Source organism: Rhinatrema bivittatum, chromosome 2, assembly GCF_901001135.1.
Source record: "Rhinatrema bivittatum chromosome 2, aRhiBiv1.1, whole genome shotgun sequence".
Taxonomy (NCBI): Eukaryota; Metazoa; Chordata; class Amphibia; order Gymnophiona; family Rhinatrematidae; genus Rhinatrema; species Rhinatrema bivittatum.
The window spans coordinates 621,245,184-621,270,567 of record NC_042616.1 but is presented as its reverse complement, the minus strand read 5'-3'; the positions used below and the strand labels follow the sequence as shown (position 1 = coordinate 621,270,567).

The window sequence follows — 25,384 nt, the reverse complement described above, 5'->3', positions numbered from 1 at the left end:
GATCTAGCTTATTATTAGGAAGGGATTGGTTAATAAAACGGAAAATGTCAAAATGCCTCCGTATCGCTCCATGGGGAGACCGCACCTTGAATACTGTGTACAATTCTGGTTGCTGCATCTCAAAAAAGATATAGTTGCGATGGAGAAGGTACAGAGAAGGGCAACCAAAATGATAAAGGGGAACAGCTCCCTTATGTTACGGTCGTGGACCCTTGGGCCAGTTAGGACAGTAGATGGTATGCTATGGAAGACCACAGCAAACGTCCCAGCCAGGAGGTGGCTCGGAAGAGACTCAGAGGAGGCTTCACCACTGGAAGACCGAGGTCCCCCCAGGAGGAGCCCGTAGGAACCTGGACCTCTTGGACTTAGGTGGAGTCCTATGTGACCAAGGACCTAGGCAGCGATTGAAGAGATGGACGAGCACGGGACCCAGGTAGATAAAGTGTCTTCACCCTCGGAAGCCTGCGGCTCCCCCGGGAGGAGCCCGTGAGAGCCCAAGCCGCTGGGACTTAGGAGAAGCCTCTGGGCCAGCGAGTACCAGATACCTGAGAAGAGGAGGAAGCTGAAGTCGGAGTCCAGGAGCAAGCCGGGTCGGGAGCTGGAAGGTCAGAAGACGAAGCCAAGCCAGGGACAGAAGCTGAATGTGTCGTGGAATGGAGCCGGGTCGGAAGCCAGAAGATCAGACGACGAAGCCAAAACCAAGGGGCGGAAGCAGGAGACAAGTCAGGAAGCAAGCTGGGTCGAAGACGAGAGCAGTCCAAGTGTTCGCAGCAACTAGCAATCAGGAGACCTGAAGAACCTCGTTGCAAGGTGAGGATCCCATCTCAGCTGCAGGGGCCAACGACGGGGAGTCGGCGGCATCTCCCTCACAGTGGGGACGCCGCGGCAGGCCGTGGAACAGGTCTGGGAGGCCGGAGACGGACTCGCGTGGGCCGGGCCGGCCCCAAGGTAGGTGGAGGGACTGGGACATGGCCCGGTCCCGCAACACCTAATGAGGAAAGGCTGAAGAGGTTAGGGCTGTTCAGCTTGGAGAAGAGACGCCTGAGGGAGGATATGATAGAGGTCTTTAAGATAATGAGAGGTCTTGAACGAGTAGATGTGAATCAGTTATTTACACTTTCGGATAATAGAAAGACTAGGGGGCATTCCATGAAGTTAGCATGTAGAACATTTAAGACTAATCGGAGAAAATTCTTTTTCACTCAACGCACAATTAAGCTCTGGAATTTGTTGCCAGAGAATGTGGTTAGTGCAGTTCGTGTAGCTGGGTTCAAAAAAGGTTTGGATAACTTCTTGGAAGAGAAGTCCATTAACTGCTATTAATAAAGTTGACTTAGGGAATGGCTTCTGCTATTACTGGCATCAGTAGCATGGGATCTTCTTAGTGTTTGGATAATTGCCAGGTTCTTGTGGCCTTGTTTGGCCTCTGTTGGACACAGGATGCTGTGCTTAATGGACCCTTGGTCTGACCCAGCATGGCAATTTCTTATGTTCTTAGCTTGTTGCGGTTTCCAATTCAGTTTTTGTCTGCACATTTCTGTTTATAATTTATGGTTTCTATTCTGTATTTGGTGAGGGTTGATCTGTGTTTTGCAGGTGTGACAGAGGTGAGGTATTCTGTTAGCATGTAGCTTCTGTGTAGGGGCCTATAGTAGTTTTGCTTGTTCTGGTTTCCAAATTGGTGTTTGGGCCTGGTGTAATATTTGTAGCATTGTCTTCTTATAGATAGGGTTGTCACTGTTTGAATGCTGGCTGTTACTGCTGTTTTGATATTGAGTTTTACTATAATTTAATTGTAATTAGGTTTACCCAAGGCTTTCTGAGAGCCGAGCCCACGCTCACCATGTTATAATAGGCTTAATGCAATATGGAATCCAAGTGTCTCTTTATTTTTTATTTTGCAGGGTCTTCTGCTTTGCACCACAGCAGTGCATGTAAATATAATGTGCATGCTATAAGTGATACTATTACCTCATAAGACTGTACTTTGAATGTCCTTATTAATGTAAAAACAATTATAAATGCATCATTTTTAATTGTGTATGGGGAGGGAGGGGCTGAGGGTACAAGGCTATAAGGTTTACCTGTGATGCCTAATACCCTTGCACCAGCCCTGGCTGTACTGGATCCCCGTGGGAAAGCAGGAATCTGGAGCTGTAGTGCTTTGGGTCCTGTGGTTCTCTCCAGTCTGGCCAGGGCTTCATTTTTCTTTTTAAACAAACATACGCCTGATCTCCTCACCCTTCCCCTGGAATAGGCAGGCACCGCAGAGCCCGAAGAACCATAAAAACGATTTTTTGGCTCAATTCTGCCAGGCTCCAGGTCACATGATGTACCTCTGAAGAGTCAGTTTGGTGTGCTTTTGGGAACTGTTGAAACACATCCTGCAGGGAAAGCACACAAAGGAGTCAGACAGATACCACGTGGGACGGTTTGAAAAAAAATTCCCTGGGCTGATATTTTCCTGCAATCCGCCCCTGGTAAGGAGACAGAAATCCTTATCCCTGTAGTTTTTGTCCACTACTAGTTTACTTGCCAGAGAAGGAAGTTTTTCCACCCTTCCTGCCTCTCACTGAGTTGCCCTTTTGAGTAAGTTTTTGGTATTTTTCAGTTACTGATCACCATCAATGTCTTTCCCTTTGAAAGGACTGGGAGAAGAAGCGGTGTCATCAAGGAAGAATGGTCTCCTAGCCATCTCTGAGGAGAAGTTGAGGTATTGTGTAAGGGTCTTTGAGGCTGATGCAGTATTTGTGCATAAAAAAACGGGTGCTCAGAGGGAGCGGCCCTTGTGAGAGGAGGAGGACTGAGATACCTGCCGGCGAGAAAGAACTTTGCTGCCCAGCACTGCTTTATGGGACGCCCTCCCCTCCCCCGCTTTCGGCGACATCATCTGCCGGGGACTCTGGGATTTAAACAAGGCCCCAGCAGCGCGCAGTAATCACCGGCGCGCTGCTGAAGCCGTGCATGCCAAAGGGGCACGTGGCTTTTCAAGTTTAATTTACATCTTCAATCTTTGATGGGGAAGAAAAGAAAAAGTAAAATAACTTCCTCCTCCCCTATTCAGAGATCGCATAGAGGTCCTTTGGATGAGCATGTTTTACATCTAGGAAATGTGCCCATTATGGACTGCAGGTTAGAAACATCTGTTACAGAGGTTTCTTTTAGTTCAGGCCTTGGCCAGACTCCACCCTAACCAACAAACCCTATATCTGGGGTAGATGTTTCTACTTCCATCAAGATAGATCAGCAGGTTTGTAAACCGGTTATACTGAATATGGAGCAAAACGTGACTGCTGGAATGCCAGATTCTATTTCTTCTGGGTTACTTCTTGCTTTTCCAGCACCTTCAGCTAGTGTCCTAGATTTGGAGACACCGGAGATGGCCACACTGAAAGATATTTGGAGGATGGTAGCTAAATTAGAGCTAGCATTTAACCAAAATGCATCTCAGATGACTATCTTTACAGCTGAAACTAGAGTTAAGCTTGAAGAACATGATAAATGCTTTGAATCAGTGGAAAGCTCCATTTCTAATATTAATGGGGCATTAACACTGGTTCAAAATGCAGGTATATCCTTTAGAAAAGGCAGTTTTTCATAACTGTTTGGAGATGTTAGAAAATTCAATGAATAGTAAAAATTTAAGATTCTTGAATTTTCCAATTACAAGCCTGCTGTCTCCTACTGAGATGTTTAAAAATACCTAAAAGATATTTTAGGTTTTTCAGATAATCAGATTCCAAATGTATCTAATATCTATTATATTCCAAAGCAACGAGTTAATCCAGATGGGTTATCGGAGGTCACCAGGCATGATAGCCTGGCAGTATCAGCCTTTCTGGAATCCTCTATCGATTTAGTTACAACTCGGGGCAGCACTAATTGTATCCTTCAGCTTAGATAAAGATAGAGATATTGTGTTTCATAAATATTGCTTGAATAAACATATTTCCTTTTGTGGTCATAAAAAAGGAATTTTTCCAGATGCATCATGTGAAACACAAAAAAGAAGGAAGCACTTTCTCTCCTTTAAGGAGAAAGTGCTGCAGTTAAGGTGCGACGTTCTTCATTAAACTTCCCTGTAAATGTTTGGTTTCCTTGCAGAATAAGAAGTTTGTGTTTTATGACCCTATGCACTTGGAAGCATTTATTTCAGATAAATCTTGAGACATTAGTGGGATTATTAGGGGTGGATTAGACTGTTTGATGAAAGTATTATCTCTCCTCCATCTCTCTTTCGTTTTTGCATTTATTCCAGATAATAGTTTTTTTGGTTTTTTTTTACCTCTCCCTCCATTAATGAGGATTTATATACTTGAAATTAATGTGATGGTTTAAGTATCAAGTTAAGATTTTTCTTTGTTAACAGGATAATTTACATTATTATCTTGTTTCATCTTGTATTAGTTTTCTTTCCTTTTGGATATTGAATAAAATTCAATAAAAAAAGAAACTGAAAAAAAGAAAGAAAAAAAAAGAAAACAGGCGCTCAATGTTGAGTGCCTGTTTTCCTGTTGCACGCCCAGCTACCTCTCCTGGGCACGCGATGCAATATTTAAATGAGGGGTTGCGCTAAAAAGGAGGCACTAGGGAAATCAGTGCATCCCTAGCGCCTCCTTGGCATCGGGTGCTCGGGAGAGGTGGCTGTTAGCATCCATTTTCTCCCGCTACCAGCACAATATACATGCACAAGATATATGGTCTGGACCGCGTATCTTGTGCATTTATATTGGGCGCCCAGAATTATTTTTTTTTTACCCGAGAGTTAATTTTTTTACTGGAATCTGCTTTCTGTGGTTCCTCCTACTTAGTATTGCGACAATACTAATTGGAGGAATCACAGAAAGAAGGAATTTTTGTTTTTATCAATGATCCCTTGAGCGTGGCATACCTTTACTCCAGCCCCGGGCTGGCATAAAAGTTGCCGCGTTGCAATGAGCACATTGGCCGCACGGGAAATTTTTTGCATCGCAGGTATTAGCTAAGAGCTTCAGCTACATGGAATTTACATTTGACAGGCGCTATTAGCTACGCAGTGGTTTGGACGCGCATTTTGGACGCACTAATCCCAGGATTGCAGCAGGGGTTATGGACGCACATCCAAAACGCGTGTCCAATCACGTGTTAAGCTGTGCGCTAGCCGCAGCGTATGGTATTGCATCGGCCCCTTTGTATGAACTCAGGGAGTTCATACAAAGAGTGTGCTAAAGTGAGAAGTGTGCTAAAGTGTGCTAAAGTGCTCATTTAGTGGCTCAAAGCTGGGAGTGGGGACAAGTGAAGATTAGAGGGAAAGGTATGATAACTGGGACTGCTGTTGCTGGTAAAACATGAATATAAAATGTTCCCTCAATTCTCATGGCGAGAAACTGAGGGTTAAGAAGAAAAAAAAAAACCCAGCATTAACTGAGAATTCACGTTGCAAAGAGAGGAAAAATAATTAAAGAGCCAAATTACTCAAGGAATTGGCTGAACTGTTTCTGAAAGAGTTGGTCACAAACTTATTGAGTTTCAAGTTGTGGAAATCTATTGAACTATTTTCAATTTTAAGTTTGTAAAAAAATCAATTCATTTTGCAACCTATCAATGAAAGTGAGTTGGAGCCTACACAGTTTCCAGTCTGGTTATTGCTGCTAAGAGCTCATCAGTGCTGTTTACAGAGTGCATGAAGAAAGATTGATGTGTGAATAATTCAAAATGGCCTTGAAGGTGAGCTTCCTCCCTACAGGGGATCTTGGACTCTCAGAGTAGGATACTATCCTGGAAAGAACTGTGCAAAAAGGGTCTACACTTGACACGTGAGCTTTTGGAGACAGTATCAGGGTTTTCCCATCTAGGGGCTACAGGTACATAGAAACAAGTTGTGGCTGTTTTATTACGTTGGGGTGTGTGTGTGTGTGTGTTGAGGGGAGGGTAGTTTTGAGGGATTAAGGCTGACAGTTGTATATGTAGATAGTTGCAAGCATTTACAGTAGAAAAGTCTATTTGCAAGTCATTCAAAGCTAGTTGCAATCAATGGTTTTTTTTACACCTCTTTCCCTTTACTACCATACTAGTTTAGAGATATAATTACTGTTATCAGTCTTTCTTGCGAAACCTCAGACTCAAGATAAGTAAAGGTCTCTTTCCTACACAACCCAATCTCCATTTAGTTCCAACTCAAACTGATAGATCAAGTGATGGATAGTACTTTCACAGCTTCTCACTCCTCTCCCATAGGCACATCACCATTGGAAGACCTGAATGCAGGTTCCAAGTTGAAAAGTACCCAGAGAGCCAATATCCCTGAAATGAGCTTAATCCACAAGTACCTTTTTCTCTCTCCTCTATATTCAAGTGAAGAACATCTTTTGCTCTCACACTCTCTCCCTGGAATTCACAGGGGCAGGGCTCTTCTACGGGAAAATCTCTCTCTCCACCATAAGAATACTCATCCCTCTTTTCTAGTCTAGAAAGGAACTGACTCCTTACTCACAGAGATCTCTGTAGGCCCTCTACTGGGAGATACCACTTACTGCAAAGGACTGAACCATGTTGTATAGGGGAATGACTCAGGCTTTAGTAAGGCAAAGGGGACTTAATTTCCATTTATTAAACGATGAGTTTTGTGAAAGTCAGTGCCTTGACTATAAGAACATAAGAATTGCCATACTGGGTCCATCAATCCCAGTATCCCGTTTCCAACAGTGGCCAATCCATTCACAAGTACCTGGCATGTACCCAAACATTAAATAAATCTCAAGTTACTATTGCTTATTAATTAATAGCAGTTTATGGATTTTTCCTCTAGGAACTTATCCAAACCTTTTTTAAACCCAGTTACACTAACTGCTGTAACCACATCCTCTGGCAATGAATTCAAAAGCTTAACCATGCGCTGTGTGAAAAAGAATTTTCTTTGATTTGTTTTAAATGAGCTACTTGCTAACTTCATGGAGTGCCCCCTAGTCCTTCGAATATCTGAGAGAGAGTAAATAACTGATTTACATTAACCTTTTCAAGTCCTTTCATGATTTTGTAGACCTCTATCGTATCCCCACTCAGTCATCTCTTCTCCAAACTGAACAGTCCCAACTTCTTTAGCCTTACCTCATAGGGCAGCCATTCCATGCCACTTATCATTTTGGTCGCCCTTCTCTGCACTTTCTCCAGTGCAACTATATCTTTTTTAGATGCAGTGACCATAATTGCACACAGTATTCAAGACGCACTCTCACAATGGAGCGATACACTTATCCACATTAAATTTCATCTGCCATTTAGAAGCCCAATGTTCCAATCTTGCAAGATCCTCCTGCAATTCATCACAATCTACTTGAGATTTAACTACTCTGCATAATTTTGTGTCAACCGCAAATTTGATCACCTCACTCGTCATATCCCATTCCATATCATTTATAAATATATTAAAAAGCACTGGTCCAAGCACAGATCCCTGAGGCACTCCACTGTGAAAACAGACCATTTAATCCTACTCTCTGTTCCCTGAAGCAGTTTGCAACCTACAAAAGGACATCGCCTCCTATTTCATGACAGTTTTCTTAGAAGCCTCTCATGTGGGAATACCTTCTGAAAATCCAAATACACCACATCTACCGGTTCATCTCTGTCCACATGTTTATTCACCCCTTCACAAAAATGTAGGAGATTTGTGAGGCAAGACTTCCCTTGGGTAAATCCATGCTAGCTGTGTCCTATTAAACCATGTCTATCTAAATATTTTGTGATTTTATTCTATATAACAGTTTCCACAATTTTTCCCAGCATTGAAGTCAGGCTCATCAGTCTATAGTTTTCTGGATCACCCCTGGGGCCCTTTTTAAATATCGGGGTTACATTGGCCATCTTCAGGTACAACAGATGATTTTAATGATATGTTACAAATTAATTGAAATAGGTTTAAAATTGTATTTTCTAGGTCTTTCAGAACCCTGGGATGTATGCCATCTGGTCCAGGTGATTTACTACTTTTCAGTTTGTCAATCTGGCCTACCACATCTTCCAGGTTCACCATAATTTGGTTCAGTTCATCTGAATCATCACACTTGAAAACTGTCTCCAGAACTGGTATCTCCCCAACATACTCTTCAGTAAACCCTGAAGCAAATGCATCATTTAATATTTCCGGAATGAAAAGCCGAGACTGTGATGGAGGATTCTAGTCTACCATATTTTCTTCGACATTGCCGAGTCATCACTGTTATAAAATGGCCAGGTCTCTGGGTGCAGGCCAACAAACGCTTGCATAAATGTGCCCGTGCACCTATTTAAAACTTACCGTCCCTGGGTTTTGAAGTGCCTCATTAGTACTGCTTCTTTCAAATGAGAAAGGAAAGTGAGCAGGTTCATCCAGCTTACTTACAATTGCATTTCTTCTGTACAAATCTCAGCTTGCATGCAGTTCTGTATGTGGACAGTCGAATACGATCCAAATCCTGAGCTCCTAATGGAAGCAAAAAGAGATATGTATATATATATATATATATATATATATATATTTTTAATTAGCATGAATAGGGGATAACATATTTGCTCGTGAAATAAGCTGTGTTATCATTTTAAACAAAATATATCCAGATGCAAAAGGTAGCTATAGAATAATGTTAACCAGCAACTGCTAGAAAAGTGGTTCTGAAACCTGTCCTGAATGATCACCAGCCAGCCAGATTTTCAGGATATCCACAATGAATATGCATGAGATAAATTTGCATGCACTGCTTCCAAAGCATGCAAATTTTATCTCATGCATATTCACTGTGGATATCCTGAAAACCTGACAGGCTGGGGTTTCCCCAGGACAGGTTTGAGAACCTCTATGCTAAATGACAACTATATAGTTTGTATTGCCATTGGACCTGCCTAAAAATGAGAATTATGCTTTTGCATTCAGCTTTTGTTCAAGCCTATCTTAAGTACAGACCTTCTCTGTCACTTACTGTGCATTACTTCATTTCCCCAGTGCACTAACAGGATTTTACATGCACAAGCATGTTCCAGTACACATAAAAGTCTGTTAATGCACACAACTGTAATCAGACTGAAAAAAAAGTGAACAAAATGAAAGTCAATAACTTCTCCAACAAGCTTTTCAGTGATGATATTCAAGTTTAACGCGTTCGGACTGGCCAAAACAGCGAAACCACACTATATACAGTTAAAAGACCCGACCGTCGGCCCAAAAAGGACCAGTATCCACTGCCCTCTGACTCACTCGAATCCATTCAGGCTGAGATAGCGCATTTAGTGGAAGCCAATATTCTTGAAAAGAGTAATTCTCCTTTAAACACCCCATTATATCCGGTCCAGAAAAAGAACGGACGTTGGAGGTTGGTCCAGGACTTGAGGCTGTTAAATAAGTTGACTGTCCCCATATATCCAGATGTCCCCAATCCAGTAACATTATTGCATGCCTCGCCCATCCACCTGTACAAAACCTGTATAGACGTGTCCAATGCCTTTTATTGTGTGCCCCTAACGGAATCATCCAGACCACTTACTTCTTTCCGATTCGGACCCCATAAGTACCAATGGACAAGACTCTCACAGGGGTTCCGAGACAGTCCCACAGTTTTTAGCATGCAACTTGGGCAGGACCTTGAAACCTTTGAGGCAACACTGCCCCCTGGTGTAAGCCTATGCCAGTATGTTGATGACTTGTTGCTTACAGCTACAGACGAGGACGTCTAGGGTATAAGGTTAACAAGTCCAAGTTCAAGCTGGCACAAACCACAGTGTCCTTCCTGGGAATATGTTTAGGGAATGGGGTGCGCTCCATCAGTGACGATCTGGTTAAAGCTCTTACAAACTTGCCCATGCCTCCCACTACAGTAACAGAGGTACGTGCAGTACTAGGCCTTTTGAATTTTTGTAGACTTTGGATACCGGCCTTTAGTGAGAAAGCACGTTTTTTGTATGATTACACTAAAGGTAATGGGAAGGATAAAGTGATGTTAGGAGAACAAGAGATCAGTATGCTTAAGTCCCTATTATCAGAGACGCTACAAGCTCACACATTACAATCGTACAATGACTGTCAACCTATTAACTTGTGGGTTGTGTCAGGAGATTACACATGGTCTGCCATTGGCATACAGGATTCCATGGAACCCCTGATTTACCTGTCGGCGAAATTCACGCCAATTGAGGAAGGGATGACAAACTGCGAGAGAGGTGTAGTAGCATGTGCCTCAGCCAGGGAAAAGTTGAATCACTATATTCCTTACTCCAAAGTAGTAGTACAGACCACTCATGATGTACAATATCTGTTAGCGCCCATGAACATGTTCCTCACCGCGTCACGCACTGGGAAATACAAAGCCATCCTAGCTTCATCAGCCACAGAGTTGAAAAAGTGGGGTAAAATAGTACCGGCAATAGTTAACACACTGGAACACATACTTGATGCAACAGATGAAGTGGTTCATCCACATGACTGTAACCGTAAATTGCCCCCAGAGAATAAATTCTGGCTACAGGCCAGCCCTTTGGAAGAGGGAGAATATTGGTTTACAGATGCAGGGGGACATCTCACAACTGCACGGGGTTTCGCTGCCCTGCACATCAAACATAACTCAACCGAGGTCTTGGAAGAACATGTTTTCTCCCTACCCCCTCAATGTTCAGCCCAGGTAGGAGAGTGGACAGCTGTCACTTGGGTATTGACCCACTTGTTGGAGAATTGGTCGCCCCTTGTCCCAGTTACTGTATACACTGACTCACACTATGTGTTCTCTTCCTTGCACAAGCATAGACACAAATGGGAGCATAGAGGAATGGTGTCAAGAACTGGAATGACCTTGCATAGTGTAGAGATTTAGCAAAGGTTATTTAAGGCACTGGAAGAATTCACCACCAGGAAAGAACCAGTTGCCATAGTTTGGGTGAAGGGACATCAAAACCCTCATTCTTCCTGGGAGGCATATGGAAATGATGCAGTAGATAAGAAATTAGAACATTTTAAAACCCCAACTAGACCTTCCACGGCTTCCACAGTGCTAGTAACTACTAGAGCGCAGGCTAAACACAGGGAACATGAATGTAATCCTAGCAACAGTGAAGTAACTGATCCCTTGAGAGAGGAGCAGGAGACACCTCTATTATACCCTGAGGCTCCTATTCCTCACCCTATTCAGACAGCGTACGATTTGCAGCAAGAGAGCACGACCGCTGAGGTGGAAGAATGGCTTTTAGCTGGAGCCACCCCTGTTAATTACATTTCTGAGGATTGTTTCCTATACGTACATCCCACTGGAAAACTATGTCTACCTTTAGCCGCCTTTCATAGTATGATTCCCCAACTACATTTGCCAGCCCATCGCCCTGTAACCCAACTAGTTGAAGAAATCTCCTCGGCATGGTGGCGTCCCCATATCCGTTCTTTATGCCAAGAAATTGTTGTGACAACTGTATGGCTAACATAGCAAGGAAAGGGCTATCGATAACCCCAGGTCATATTCCTAAGCCACAAGGTCCTGGCATTGAATGGCACTGTGATTTCACAGACATGATTAGTTTTGAAGCGGGACAACAGTTTTTACTGGTGTGTGTGGATAGATATTCGCACTGGGTTGAGGCCTTTCTCTGCAAACGAGAAACAGGGGATGTAATGGCCAAAGTGCTATGCACTGAGAATACCCAGACATGGTCTCCCACATTGTATTGTTACTGATAATGGACCCCACTTTGCGAACAGGTTAGTGGATCAGATCACAGAACCTTTACAATGCCATCATAGGCGAATAGCCATTTATCGCCCTCAGAGCAATGGTTTTGTGGAGAGGTATAATAGGTTGCTCAAGACCAGGCTCTGCATATTAATGGAACACACAAAGCAGTCATGGAAAGACTGTCTGCCATGAGTCTTGTTATATTATTAAGGAATGCCCCTTTAGCTAAATTGAATATCTCCCCCTTCCAATTGAGTACTGGATGGTATATGCCGTGGGTAACTCCCAGTACTGCTACGCTCGATAAACTACCCGTTTATTGGAGAAACTTATGTTCTGCTCTAACCTATATCCATTCAGTTACAGAAAAACAGCAGAATACTGTGGCAGAACCAACCAGAAAAGTAGAGATAGGAGATACCATGTGGCGAAAGAATTTCACCCATAAGACGTGGAAGGATCCTGTATACGTTGGACCTTTCCCCGTTACAGAAGTAACCCCAACTGCAGTGAAAGTTGGACAAGACACTGTATGGACACATCTTAAGGACATTAGGCTCCAACATAAAGTGCAGTCTTTTGACAGAATTGAGTAGGACAACATCCGCAATGAACCCTAATCCTTTGTTCTTTGATTTTTACTGTTGGGTCAGGTTTTTCGTTGTGGTATTCGTTGTGTGGACCAGCATTGCTCTTTTTTTAATATTTTTGCTACAATATCCAAATGTTTTAGGATAAGTCTTATAAGTTCGCTAGAGGATTTGCCGCTTATATCCTAGCCCCATTGGCTCAGCTTTAATTATTTATATGGTTTAGTTTAAGATTAAGTTTAGGATAAGTTTAAGGTTAAGATAAGATTAAGATAGGTTTAAGTTTCGGTTTAAGTTAGTTACAATATCGGCCGTATTAGATAAGATAAGATAGGATAAGATAAGACAAAGATTGTACAATCTACGTTTCCTGAAATCCCTACTTTACTTTCTTCTGAGTTCTCGTTTCTCTTTATATTCCTTTAGGTGATCACCATGCGCAAGCGCTCTCTAATACTTTTTCTCTTTGTTGTTTTCCATGTTTTTATTTCAAATCTTACCTACCCTATACCTGCACCATCATTATATGAGAATTCATGGGTAAACGGGATCCTGAGACTGGTGGAACCCGTTAATTACTCCCATGTGTGTTTGATATGAGTACCGCACCGATTTGCCCTAGGACAGGCAGACTGTGTAGTAGTAGGAGCTGAAAGATCAGATTTGTTTTCCCCAGAATATGTCCAGCTCCTGACCAATGCAACATGGAATACACGTTACCCCAAAGTTAGGTTCCCCCCTTTGACAGGAAATGCCCCGAGTGCCTCATCTGTGCATCTCCAATGCTGACTCGAATCACTTAACGCCATCGACTATTCCCTGCAATTTTACTTATTCCCTGAATCGAAAAAATTGGTGTATTATTGGAGGTACAAGTCATTATTGGTATAATTACACTGGTGATGTATACCATGGATCCTTTAAGATTCCCAGAACTACAGAGAAATTTAGCATACAATTTATGATAAACGAAAAAGGAAAAATGACACCTTATGGAGGTTGCATTTTACCATGCAGCAAAAACTGAATGCCCCCGTCGATGCAATTAGAGTCACCAGGTTTATGTTGCTCAGTTTAAAATGCCCTTCATTCCTCAAGCTTTACTGTACGGTGACTTGGCCTACTATACCCCAGGAGCCTCAGCCTAAATAGGACAATATTGGTGGTGTCATGGTAAGATACACACACATGTACCCAAATCGTTCAATCTTTGTGTCCTGGTTACTTTGAACCCCTTGACAAGAATAGTGCCCTTGGGGAAGAAGGATCCCAATTATGAAGCCCATCCTCATCAATGTGTTAAGAGAAGTGTTAGTCCTGCCTCACCAGTGGCCCCCGAGGATGAAGCAGTCCAGCACGCTCTAGACTATATCAATAGTACTTACCCTTTGACCAAGACCCATTTAGATGCCCTATCGTCTACTGCTTGGCTGCCATTTGGACAAGTGGCAGTCACAGCTGAGTTAGGAATGGCCATTCGCTGACTGCAATCATAGTTACATGTTATTGTACTCGAACTAAATAGTGCAATCAATGCTCTACAAGATCAATTGAATGAGGTCACTTTAATGGCCCAATATAATCGGCAGGGCTTAGATTACACATTAGCAGACAAGGTGGTCTGTGCACAGTACTAAACAGCTCTGAATGCTGTACACTTATCATAAACCGTTCACACATAGTAAAGAATGCCATGGAAAAAATTGTCACTTTAGCCAAACTAGATGTTGCTGATTATCAGGGAGGTGTTTGGGATTCTTCATGGTTCACAGGAATCTTTGATGGATTTGACTCATGGTTTTCAAAATTAGGAGTAGGATTTAAAGCATTTGTCTGCATTCTTATAATGTTCATATGTATTGGTCTTTTGCTATGTTTTTGCCTACCATGCATTTGCCTTTGTTTCCGCCGCTTTGGAAGTACCATTGCTTCTGCTATGCCCAAGATGCCTGGATTTAATATCATGGTTAACTCTTCATCTGAAGTACAAGATCAAGTTACCACTATTCGACAACACACATGACTCTCCCCCTGAATCTAATGCATAAGGAGAGATCAGTGAGCTACTAAAAAGGATAAGGTTGTATTTTCATTGAATTTGGTTTAATTGATGGGAAACACAGTTAAATTGGTTTAGATTTCTAGGTGAGCTTGCAATGATTGATTGTGAGAGTGAATGAAGTCTTATTTTAATGGCCTGGAACAACATCTTCTGTCACCGTGGACACAGCCAACGTCAGAAGTTCAAATATTTGGTGTCATGAACTTCTATGCTACATTAAAGCAAGTCTTTCATTTACATGCAGCAATATTGGAAATAAAATTTCCTCCTCAGACTGTTATGCTTAACGAGGATGGGCAAGCGCCAGGTAGCCAATCGTTAGGATGGTTTTCCCTGGGCAACAACCCTGAGTATAATGATTGAAGCGATGATCAATCATTGAGAGGAGTAAACGGAAATATAGGTTACTTGTATGCTGCTAATACAGACAAACTACCTCAGGAGTCAACAGATACCTGGATCAACTGGAAGAAGAAGGCCGGAACAGTATGTGACTGTAGAGTGAATGTGAGATGGAAATTGAGCAAATAAAGAATGTGTGAATGTTTGAGAGATATGTAAGGAGAATGTTTCAGCAACATAAAGAATATGAAAGCCATTTTAACAGTCCAAAAAGAGGGTAACACAAAATGACGCAATATTTGCTTCCACCAGAAAATACAATCTCAGCCTTTCATTTGTGAAGGGTTTTTAGGACAAACCTTCAAGGGGGGGAATGTTTATGGATGGACAGTATATATTTCCTGGATTTCTTGGCAACCTATTCAGCCACCATGTGCTTCAGAGAACCTAGTTTCGGATAGCTAATTTTCTGCCTGGAAGGAGCCGACACCCCAGAGACAGTACCTGATTGGACTAAAAGCAACGATTCCTATTGGTCACTGGAAGTAGAAAACACACCCAGGATGCGTGTCAGAACATTCTTATTGGACATTATGAAAAGTTTAAAAGTCACTGACACACAGCGCCACACTGAGAAGCAGCACTGAAAACGCCTTTGTAACTTGCCTTGTCCTCCATGGAACAACAACTTCCTCTTTCCCTTGTTCCGCTTTTCTCTTTCTCTGTCTTTTCTCTTAAATAAACTTGCCTTTTAGATCAAACAGCTGCCTGAAATTGCTTTCCTGAGACCCGCTTATAAACAGTACGCTAATGTAAACTCTAAAATATTAATTCATTCTGTTGACTAGTTTGTCTTCTGACATTAGGTCACAAACAAATAGAAGGACATAATCTTTGCAAAGGCATTCTCGCTTATACTTCATACAAGATGACCTAAAAAGTTAAACCCTGTGTAAATCAGGAGAATTTCAGTGGATTCTCTCATTCTACCCTAATTCTCAATCCTTATTTCTATTTATCATTGTCCTCTGCTCTTCTGACTCCTATTTTCTTTCTAGCCCAATAAATATGCCAACAACTGTAGGTAGCAGATCTTTCACCATTGTTGCATACTTTTCTTAGAGTAACCTACTATTGTTTCCTTGCCTCACCAGCACTCTGATTCAGGAAACTCTATTGCATGACAATTTGCACATATGTTGCAAAAGAAATATATAAATTGGTTACAAAAGAAGAGAGGAGAAAAATATAACAGTAAAATAAAATTTACGCAGTCTAGAAAGGACAATGCCTGGATTTTGGTGAAGTTCAGTATCATCTGTAGTTAGATTACATTTCTAGCCTGGTGGCAGAATATAACATATTTAGCTGCTATAGCTGTTTCTCCCATTTCCCCTAGGATTATACAGTTTTTCTGTTCATTCTTTTGTGAAATGTCTGATTTTCTCTGTCACCCCTGTGAAATGCACATCTCTGATACCTATGTATTGTGCATAGTACAGGAGGAAAAGCATTACTATTTCTGTTTCTCACCCTATTATTAAATTCTGCCTCAAGATAATTCTTTCCTGATTCTGACTGCTAATTTTACCTTCATTTGTTAATGTGTTATACTTTACTGTATTTCATGTTTTGTGTAACCATGAGGAGGCCAATATTCAAAAAAAGCTTAGCTCCTAAATTTAGATTCCTAAGTTATGTGGCTAAGTTAGGGACCCTAAGATGTCAGGAGAAAATTCAATTAATACAGCTTTTTAAAAATTAGAAGCCTAAATTTAAGTTATTTATTTCCCTAGATTTAGGATTCTAACCCCATCATTCATCAAAAAGTAGTAATAACACATTGATAAGGAAAAGGGGCATGTTTATTGAAATTTTTGAGTTACTGTATGGTAACTTACTGTTTTGCATTATTGCATGGCAATCCTAACTTTTTGCATCCTGTGCTGAGAGAGAGAGAGAGAGAGAGACAATCTACAAGGTCCTCATAGTAGGGAAGTATTTAAATCTCTATAGGAGGGCCACCTAATAGGTCAATAGGTGAATTGCATTATGGCCATTTTGGGCATATCACACAGATTAACACCAGGGAAAAAGGTGCAGTTATTCCTGGTGTTAAAACCGTGCAATATTGCCCCTAATCCCCACCTAAAACTCCTCTGATCCCACCCCCCCCAAAAAATTTGCATTTGCGCCATGCACTACAGTGTTTTTCACATGCATTATGGTGTTAACGCATGCAATATTGCGTGCGTTGATGCCATAACGCATTTTGATGAATGATGTGGTAAGCTAGGTATATAGTGGTGAAAGTCAATTCTAACTAAGCATCTAACTTTATTTCCTTGCCCCTGTAGCCATGCACTTTGTAGGATGCTAAATTTAGGAACCTCGTTAAACCAGAACTCTATATTTAGGGACTCAGCCCTAGTACATTCTCAAAAGGGCCAGTTTAGGAGTCTAAATTGACCTTGAAAATTGACCTTGATTATCTTTTGGATCATTTTTTCTATGAAAGATGCTGTTCAAAATGGCATTATACTGTATCATTTTTAGCTTATTCCAAATGTGTATATCTAAGAGACAGAAAGAAACTGCAGGGGAAGGGGGAATGGATTTAGATTTGGGAAGGACATTGGTGCAGCATTTGTCCTATTGTGTCTGCCACTAACAGCAACAATATGGTTAACTTCCAGGCTATGATCCAAAACAGCCCATCTTCCATAATGACAAAGATGATCTCAGTCTAGCTTTGCTGCTTGTCAACAAAGCATTAAATTATAATTTAAAACAAATATTTGGATGGCAATGCTGCCCAGAACAATATCTTGCCAGCAGAATTGAGAAAAGCCAAATACAAATTATCTGGTAACAAAATTAAAAAAGATGATGTTCTATAGGGAAACATTTAGGATATATAAACACACTCCATTTATATGACATTTCTTTTGCTTAGTTGTACAAGCCACAGGAGAGCATTTTAACCTATAGGCCTTGTAGACAAGCCATTATTGTGGCATATATCCACATGCCCAAAAAACAGGTTGGGTCTTTTCTCCACAATTTAGCTTACTACAGTTCTAAATATAAAAATAATATAAAATACTGCAATCTACATAGCACAGTTCCATTTATTTTCATTTTGTAATTGATTACTGACTGCATGTGTTATGGGAGTCTCTGTTTAGTGGACCCTTGGGCCGACCTGCTGGAGACTGGGAAAGATGGTCAATATCTCTAGTGAATAGCAGGCCGGGAGGCAGATGTTCAGGCAGGACATAGATGCTCTTCATCCTGGAAGCTGGTACTCCCCCGGGAGGAGCCCGTAGGAGCCCAACCGCTGGGACTTAGGTGGCTTCACCCTTGGAAGCCGAAGCCCCCCCGGGAGGAGCCCGACCGCTGGGACTTAGGCGGGTTGTGGATCAGGACAGGAAACTGGAACCAGACTAAGACAGTAGCAATACTGTAATTGGGTTTGGGTTCTGGAACCAGGCAGGACCTGTAGCAAGACTCGGGTTCTGGAACCAGACAGGAACTGTAGCAGGCAGACTGGGACTGTAGCAGGCAGGCAGGGACCAGGCAGGTACTGTAGCAGGCAGGCAGGAACCAGGCAGGTACTGTGGCAGGCAGGCAGGAACCAAGCAGGTACTGTGGCAGGCAGGCAGGCAGGAACCAGCAGGTACGGAGCGACGAAGCCAAGCGAGTCACTCTGGGGCACAGCGCAACAGGGAACCGGGAGGTTAACCCGTTGCAAGGCAAAGACTGGATGGCCGCGGCCGGCTTATCAAGGCCGTGGTGTCTGACGTCAGAAGTTGGGTGGAGTCACCACTGGCGGGAAACAGCCTAGAAAAGCGCCCAAGTGGCAGGCACGCCTAGGAGCCGGGCGTCCATGGGAGGGCTCGCAACGGCGCATCCCCAGCGGGGACGCTGCCAACCAGGCCGCAAACCAGGCCTCTGGAAGTGGGAGCAGGTCCGGGAACCCGGAGGTAAGGGCCTGGCTGCGGTGCTCGCTGCCAGAACCGCAACAGTACCTCCCCTCTTACGCCCCCTCTTAACCGGTCCAGGCTTACTTGGGTGGTCCAGATGGAACTGCCGTAATAAGTCCTTGTCGAGGATGTTACGGGCCGGTTCCCAAGAGTTATTCTCTTGGGAACCGGCTGGTAACCCGCAACCCTCCCAGGCAAGCAAGTATTCCCATCGGCATTGTTGAAACCGGACATCCAAAACTTCACGCACTTGATACGTGACCTCGTCCGGTACTGAAGGATCCGATGGTTCAGGAGCCTGGGAGTGGTACCTGGACAACACAAGAGGCTTCAGCAATGACACATGGAAGACGTAATGTATGCGCATGGAGGAGGGTAGGCGCAGGCGGTAAGAGACTGCTCCCACACGTTCGGTGACTCGAAAAGGCCCACAGAATTTCGGTGCTAGTCGTCTGGACGGGATTCATAGCTGTAGATTTCTGGTGCTAAGCCAGACACGGTCTCCTGGAAGGAAGATAGGTGCTGGCTGACGATGCCTATCTGACCACTTCTTAGCGGACAGGGTGGCCTTATGGATCTTTAGCCGGGTAGAGATCCACAAGGAACAAAGCTGGCGAGCTGAGACTTGCACACTGAGACTTGTACACTAGGTTCAGGCGAAGGTAGGGGGGGGGGGGGGTGAAGTTGCATCCCATAAACAACGAGGAACGGCGAACTTCCAGTAGCAGCATGTGGTGTCATTAGGGCACATTTGGTGCAGGTCAAGACATCGTGCTCTCGTCCAAGACACATTACACAGACTTTATGGGGGTCTGTGATAGACATAGTGCGATTACAGTCCGGGCACCGATGGAACCCCGATGCCATGGCAAAAAATTGAGCCGCGGTACGGTCGACGGCCAGTAGGCCGCGAGGGCCAAACTTGACGGTAATCGATGGAAAAACGGGTAAAAACTTACCAGAGTACCGCGGCTTGAAAAAGTTAGAGAAGGGACCCCTCGGGGCAAATTAACTTTTAGTAATTCTGTGAGGAAAATTCCTGTCAGGAATCTTTGTAGAGCTCCTTAACCGCGAGGCTACTGCTGCGCGGAAAAAAGAAGACTGAAGGGGGATCCCTGCTGGCTGCAGGGTTAGTGCCATGCTGGGCATGCCTAGTAGGGGCCAGTCAAAGTTCTGGAAACTTTGACAGAAGTTTTCCGTGATTGGGCTCCATCCTGTGATGTCACCCATATGTGAGGACTACCATCCTGCTTGTCCTGTGAGAAATATCTATTTATTTACTTATATGGTTTTGTATTCCACATCTTCGACTTAAATATCTCCAGTGTAAATTCTATAAAGTACAGTCATAAATATACATTAAAATACAAATATAAAACAAGTACAAATATATATATTTTTTAAATACATAAATCAAAAGTGCAGACAATGCACTGAGCCCAGAGATTGGAGAAAAAGGGGGAAAACCCCCCAGATTCTGCTCCAGTATATGACCCACAAGCAACCACGAATCTGATGCTTCACTAATACAGCAACCTGTGAAGGTGGCAGAGTCAGATATGTTTACCAAAACCAGAGATTGAAAAGGATTTTATAAAACAGTTCTAAGAGATCCTACTCTCCACAAAGCCTTTCACAGTCCATTAACAGTTACAGCAGAACTGAAGTGCTGCTAAGCGTTTAATACAGGGCCATGGCTTGCAAAATAATAATACAATATCCAGATCTAGACGATCAGCTCACATTACTGACCATACCCATTTTAAATGTAAGGATAATCCTAAATCTTGAAAATAAATGGGCACAAGGGTAGCAGCGCTGCTCTTTTGAAGTTAATATAAAGTTATTGCTGATTCCCCAAAACTAACTCTTTGACATTGCTGTCTTCTGTCTGATCTTAACTAAGGCAAAGCTGCCCTGATGAACCTCTGCAGACTTACCAAGAAAAGTCCAAGCTTCAGCTACTGAAAGAATCACCTTGCTTCACCTGCATACAATACTCGAAGTTTAGCCGTATATTGCAGGTTAAATCTGATCTTATGATCAAATCATTTCAAGCATGGCAAATGCCAGTTTAGTGGAATAGTCTTGAAACATCAGAATTTTTTTTCCTTCAGTAGTTGGGTTTGCTCCTTTCCAAACAGCCTGGAGAATAGTCATCTTATGAGCAAAATGCAAGAACTGTGGAAAGTCACGTTTCATGACCATCTGGTTTGCCGGTAAAACCTGCAAAAAAAAAAGAAGATGCCAAAGCCCAGTGAAGGTAAAATGGCCATGTTGGTAGGGAATAGCCAGCAATGCTCCTTCATTGAGGCGGCAGTAAGTGCTTTAACTGCGACAGTAACAGAAGCGATCGCAGTCAAGTTAGATGGGATATCTAAACAAATCTCAGAGAAAAAGAATTCATTAAGTGAATTTGGGCCGAGGATAGAAGCTTTGGCAAGGTGTGTGTCTCTAGCCAAAGATGAATCGCTAGAAATGGCAAAGAAAATACAAAAGCTTAAAAAGGTGGTCAAGGCGCAAGAGGAAAAAATAAATGAGTTGGAAAACAGATTGGGTCACAATAACCTGTGCTTTATTGAGTTTGCCAAGGGAGTGGAGGCAAATAACCTGATTGAGATACTGGTTAGCTCCTTGAGGCACTGGGCTTATCAGGCCTGCAGGGATCGTTGGTTATAGAGAGTGTGCATAGGCTAGGGCTAATAAAGCTGGAGAACCAAGGCCCCAAGTGGTGATCACAAGAATCTTGAACTTTGAGCACAAGCAAGCGAGTTTCCTGAAAGCAATCTTCACTGCAATACAATAACAGCCAGATAAAGATCTTTCAAACTACTCACAAAACGGAGGGAATTTGGGCCTGTGTGTGCTCAACAGGTGACGAAAAATTAAATTTTCATTGCAATTTCCTGCCAAGCTACATATTTGGAATAATGGGGCAATACATGTCTTTGAAACAATGAATGAAGCCAAGAAATTTGTGAAAGTGTTCGCTACCAGTCAAACATTAATTATGAGCTGCAATTATTATACAATGGAATTATAGATCTCTGCTGGTGTGCTACTGGATGCTAATCTTATTGCCTCATTCTACCCAAGGTGGTGGCATGTGGATGACTAGTGGCTGTCTGGGCAATGTCTGAAGTGGTTACAAGATGAGTCAATCTTCGTTGTCAGGGAACCTTCTGGCAGTGCTGTCTAATCAGACTACCAAGGTTCATTATTTCTTTGGAAAGGCTGCGGCACTCATTTTCTTCCTGGAGTCCCATAGACTAGAACCGGCTATGTCACATGTGAATAGTGCCATGTTGGCTAATTGCGACAGATCGAGCATCAGCGCTAGGATTTTTACAATGCTCCACTGAGATTTATCATAGGCCTTCCTGACAATGGAGTAGACCTTGTCACTGCTGTGGGCATCGTTGGTGTAATTCATGCTGTTATTTCTAGTTTCGCAACCAAAAGAGAACTAAATCTTTTTCTAACTGAGGTTTTGGTTAACACTTTTGCAATCTGGGTTATTGTTTACTTGTAGTGCATTAAAGGGGTTATTTACTAAAGGCTTGTATCGCGTGCAATAAGCCTCTATTGCAGGTGAAAAGGTCCTTTTCGCGTGCAATAGCATGCAAATTCGAGTCGGGGCGGCAAGGGGAGGAGTCGGGGCGGCGAGGGGGTGGACTTGGCGGTGTCTTTGCTAGCGGCAATAATGTTAGTAACATTATCGTCACCAGTAGCACGCCCAATAGCACCACCTTTCACGGTGGTGCTATTCGGTACGAAGGTTGCGGGCTTTCACAGGCCCGCCCCCTGTTTTCGCTGGATTCATCATTCAGCGACGAATCCAGGCCTAAGTTGGTTATCACATGCTGATGAAAGCATCAGGCTGTAATGATCAAGTTTTAAAATTTTTTGTTGATGGAGTGATGGCACCTGGTCGTATTTACGTGCCTCTTTACGTGAAACACAGGGGAGTACAAGGGATTGATAAAATTAGGGATGAGGAGGGATGTAAATGGGGGAGGTGGAGGGAGGTAGTTGGGTAGGGGTGGGTAAGGGGTTAGGATTGGGGGTGATCCATCCTTGGCTATTAGATTAAAGCAGGGAAAAGTTGTCTTAAAATACACATTAAGGTGACATCCATTCGGAATGCCTTACAGACAGAGGGGAGGGATGGGCACATCTTTTCGCTTGTTGGGAAACATTATGTGGTCACCACTTATTCATAGAGTGAGTCTGAGATGTGTTTCAGTATTAATATTCAATTAAGGGCACTAATGTGAAGTATAAGTAATGTAGCAGGTTTAGGATCTCCCATAAAGAGAGAGAAAGTACTGGCACATGTTTACAGATCTCAGGGAGACAACATTTTCTTGCAAAAATCACATGTCAGATGGAGAACATATGAAATTGAGGAAGCGTTGGTTCAAGCAGGTCTCTTTTTCATCAGGAACATCCAAACATAATGGTGTTGCTATTTTAATATATAAAAGGGTTTATTTTTTCCTGGAAAAATTATGGGTGAACACAGAAGGGAGGATTATTATACTCAAAAGCACACTGTATAGGAAGGTCATAATATTAGATTCAAATCAATATGACAAGGCCCCAATTGTATTAGGTGGAGATCTGAACTGCATAAATGACCCCAGTTTGGACAAATGTTCCAATACTTTGACCTCTAGAATGGGAAAAGGGAAGGGTATTCCATTCTTATGTGACACTATCAATAATTGACATCTAGAGAACCCTCCACCAGGAGGAGTGGGACTACACGGACAAGACTAGGACCCACCTAACTAAATCTAGGATTGACTATATCTTAACATCTGAATCCTTGTATAGTGAGACAGACAGGGCAGAGGTTTGGGAATTTAATTATTTCAGATCACTGACCTGTCTTTTGTACTATGTGTCAATCTGTTAGAATACCTGGGTCCTTTCAATGAATGATGCCAGAATGGTTAAGTTTGGAACCTGATTTTCAATCCTATCTAAGCGAAAAGTGGCAGTTATTTGAGATGGCTAATACTCAGCATAAGGACAATCCGATATTATTCTGGGAAACAGCTAAAGTTGTGCTTAGAGAGGAAATCATTACTTTGTGGCATTTAAGATGAGGCAGAGAAATAAATAAATAAATATTGGATCTTGAAAAGAGAATTTTATATTATAAATCTCAATAGAATAGGAATGCCTTAGAAATTTGGAAGGATAGATTTAGAAAAGCATAATAAATGTTAAATGATCTGCTACACTAGAAAGTTAAGGGTACAATGTTTATGTTCCGGCACAAAGTATTCCTACATGAAAATAAACCTGGATGCATGTCAGCCAATTTGACAAAAGCTCAAGTACTTCTCAACTTTAATCACATGATGCAGCATAAAGTCAATCCAGACACTATGGCACTAGCTGCAATCATAGTTCTGCCAAAACCAGGTAGGGATCCATCAGATCCTGGATCATATAGGCCAATATCCTTACTGAACCAGGACATAAAAATATATGCCAAGCTTGTTGCAAATAGACTGAAATATTATATACCTTCTTTAATTTCCCCAAAGCAGACTGGGTTTATTTTTGGTAGGAAGCCAGATGCCAATATTAGGTGTCTGTTACTTACCTAGAGTCATGTAGCAAATCGACTTGTGGACTCTCTGCTAATAAGTTTTGATGCAGAAAAAGCCTTTGATAGGGTGGCATTGTACTACCTATTTACTGTATTGGGTGAGTCTGGATTTAACAGCTCAATTATGGCTGCAATTGAAATTCTTTAAAGTGATCCCAGGGCTTTCATATATATAAATGGATCAACGTCCTATATTTTCAGTTTGGGCAGAGGCATTAGGCCTCTGCCCAAACTGTTTATTATTTCTTTGAAACCATTATTAATTCATAAAATAAAAGATGACAAAGTATACTTGGCATTCCAATTTGTTATGAAGAATTAAAAATGTTATTTGCAGATGACATGTTGATGGTCTTGGCTAATGCTGTGGTCTTGGACCACATTCATACTTTTGGTAGTTTTTTGTTTTTTTTTGTTAACATTCTCAGATGTAAGCTTCTACAACATCTCTTGTCTCCTAAAAGTTTTAAGAGTAGTTGGGGGTGGTAGCTGATAATCCAATAACCCTATTGGAAAGGGAATTTATGAGTCCTTTTAATCTTTTGGTTCAAGCTAGAAATGACAAGCTACTGTCTTATGTCTCAAATTCCTTGCTATCAGGTGCAATTAGGAAATGCTGGCGTTATATTAGAAACCACCTAGGGTTGAGTTGTCAAATTTCCTATTGCTTACCTCTAACAGACAACCCACACTCTGTGCCGGATTTGATGCACAAAAGCTTTCAAATGCTTCATTCACAAGGTGTATTTAGCGTACAGTCATTTGTTAATTTACAAACTGGAAAAATGCACAGCTTTGGACATTGTATCCAACACCTACATTTTAGTACTGTAGATTACTTTACTTACACTGAAATACACAGCGGACTTTACTGTCCTCTGGGGATAGAGATATTACAAGTGGCTCCTTTCAATGGCTTTTGCACTTACTTGCAAAGAAGCAAGTTTTAATCGCAAGTTTCTAAAAGTTTTTACACAATGTAAGTAAATACACTAAGGGCCAGATTTTTAAACCTATGCCCGATTTTTATAAAATCTGGGGTCGGCGCTTGCAAGGGTGTGCACACTTGTGCACCTTGCGTGCGCTGAGCCCTAGGGGAGCGGCCTCGGAGGGAA

At 42.3% G+C, this 25,384-nt stretch overlaps 1 protein-coding gene across 14 annotated transcripts in view; it reads right to left on the bottom strand.

The window, feature by feature from the left end:
- DTNA (dystrobrevin alpha) overlaps window positions 1–25,384 on the bottom strand; it is a 715,983-nt gene that overhangs the window by 221,708 nt on the left and 468,891 nt on the right. For 13 of the 14 annotated variants that reach the window (XM_029591217.1, XM_029591223.1, XM_029591225.1 and 10 more), the window contains one exon: window positions 8,360–8,440. The exons of the other annotated variant lie outside the window; for it this stretch is intronic. In XM_029591217.1, the coding sequence (XP_029447077.1) occupies window positions 8,360–8,440 (81 nt within the window). The remainder of the gene's footprint in view (window positions 1–8,359; window positions 8,441–25,384) is intronic. 14 annotated transcript variants of the gene reach the window in all.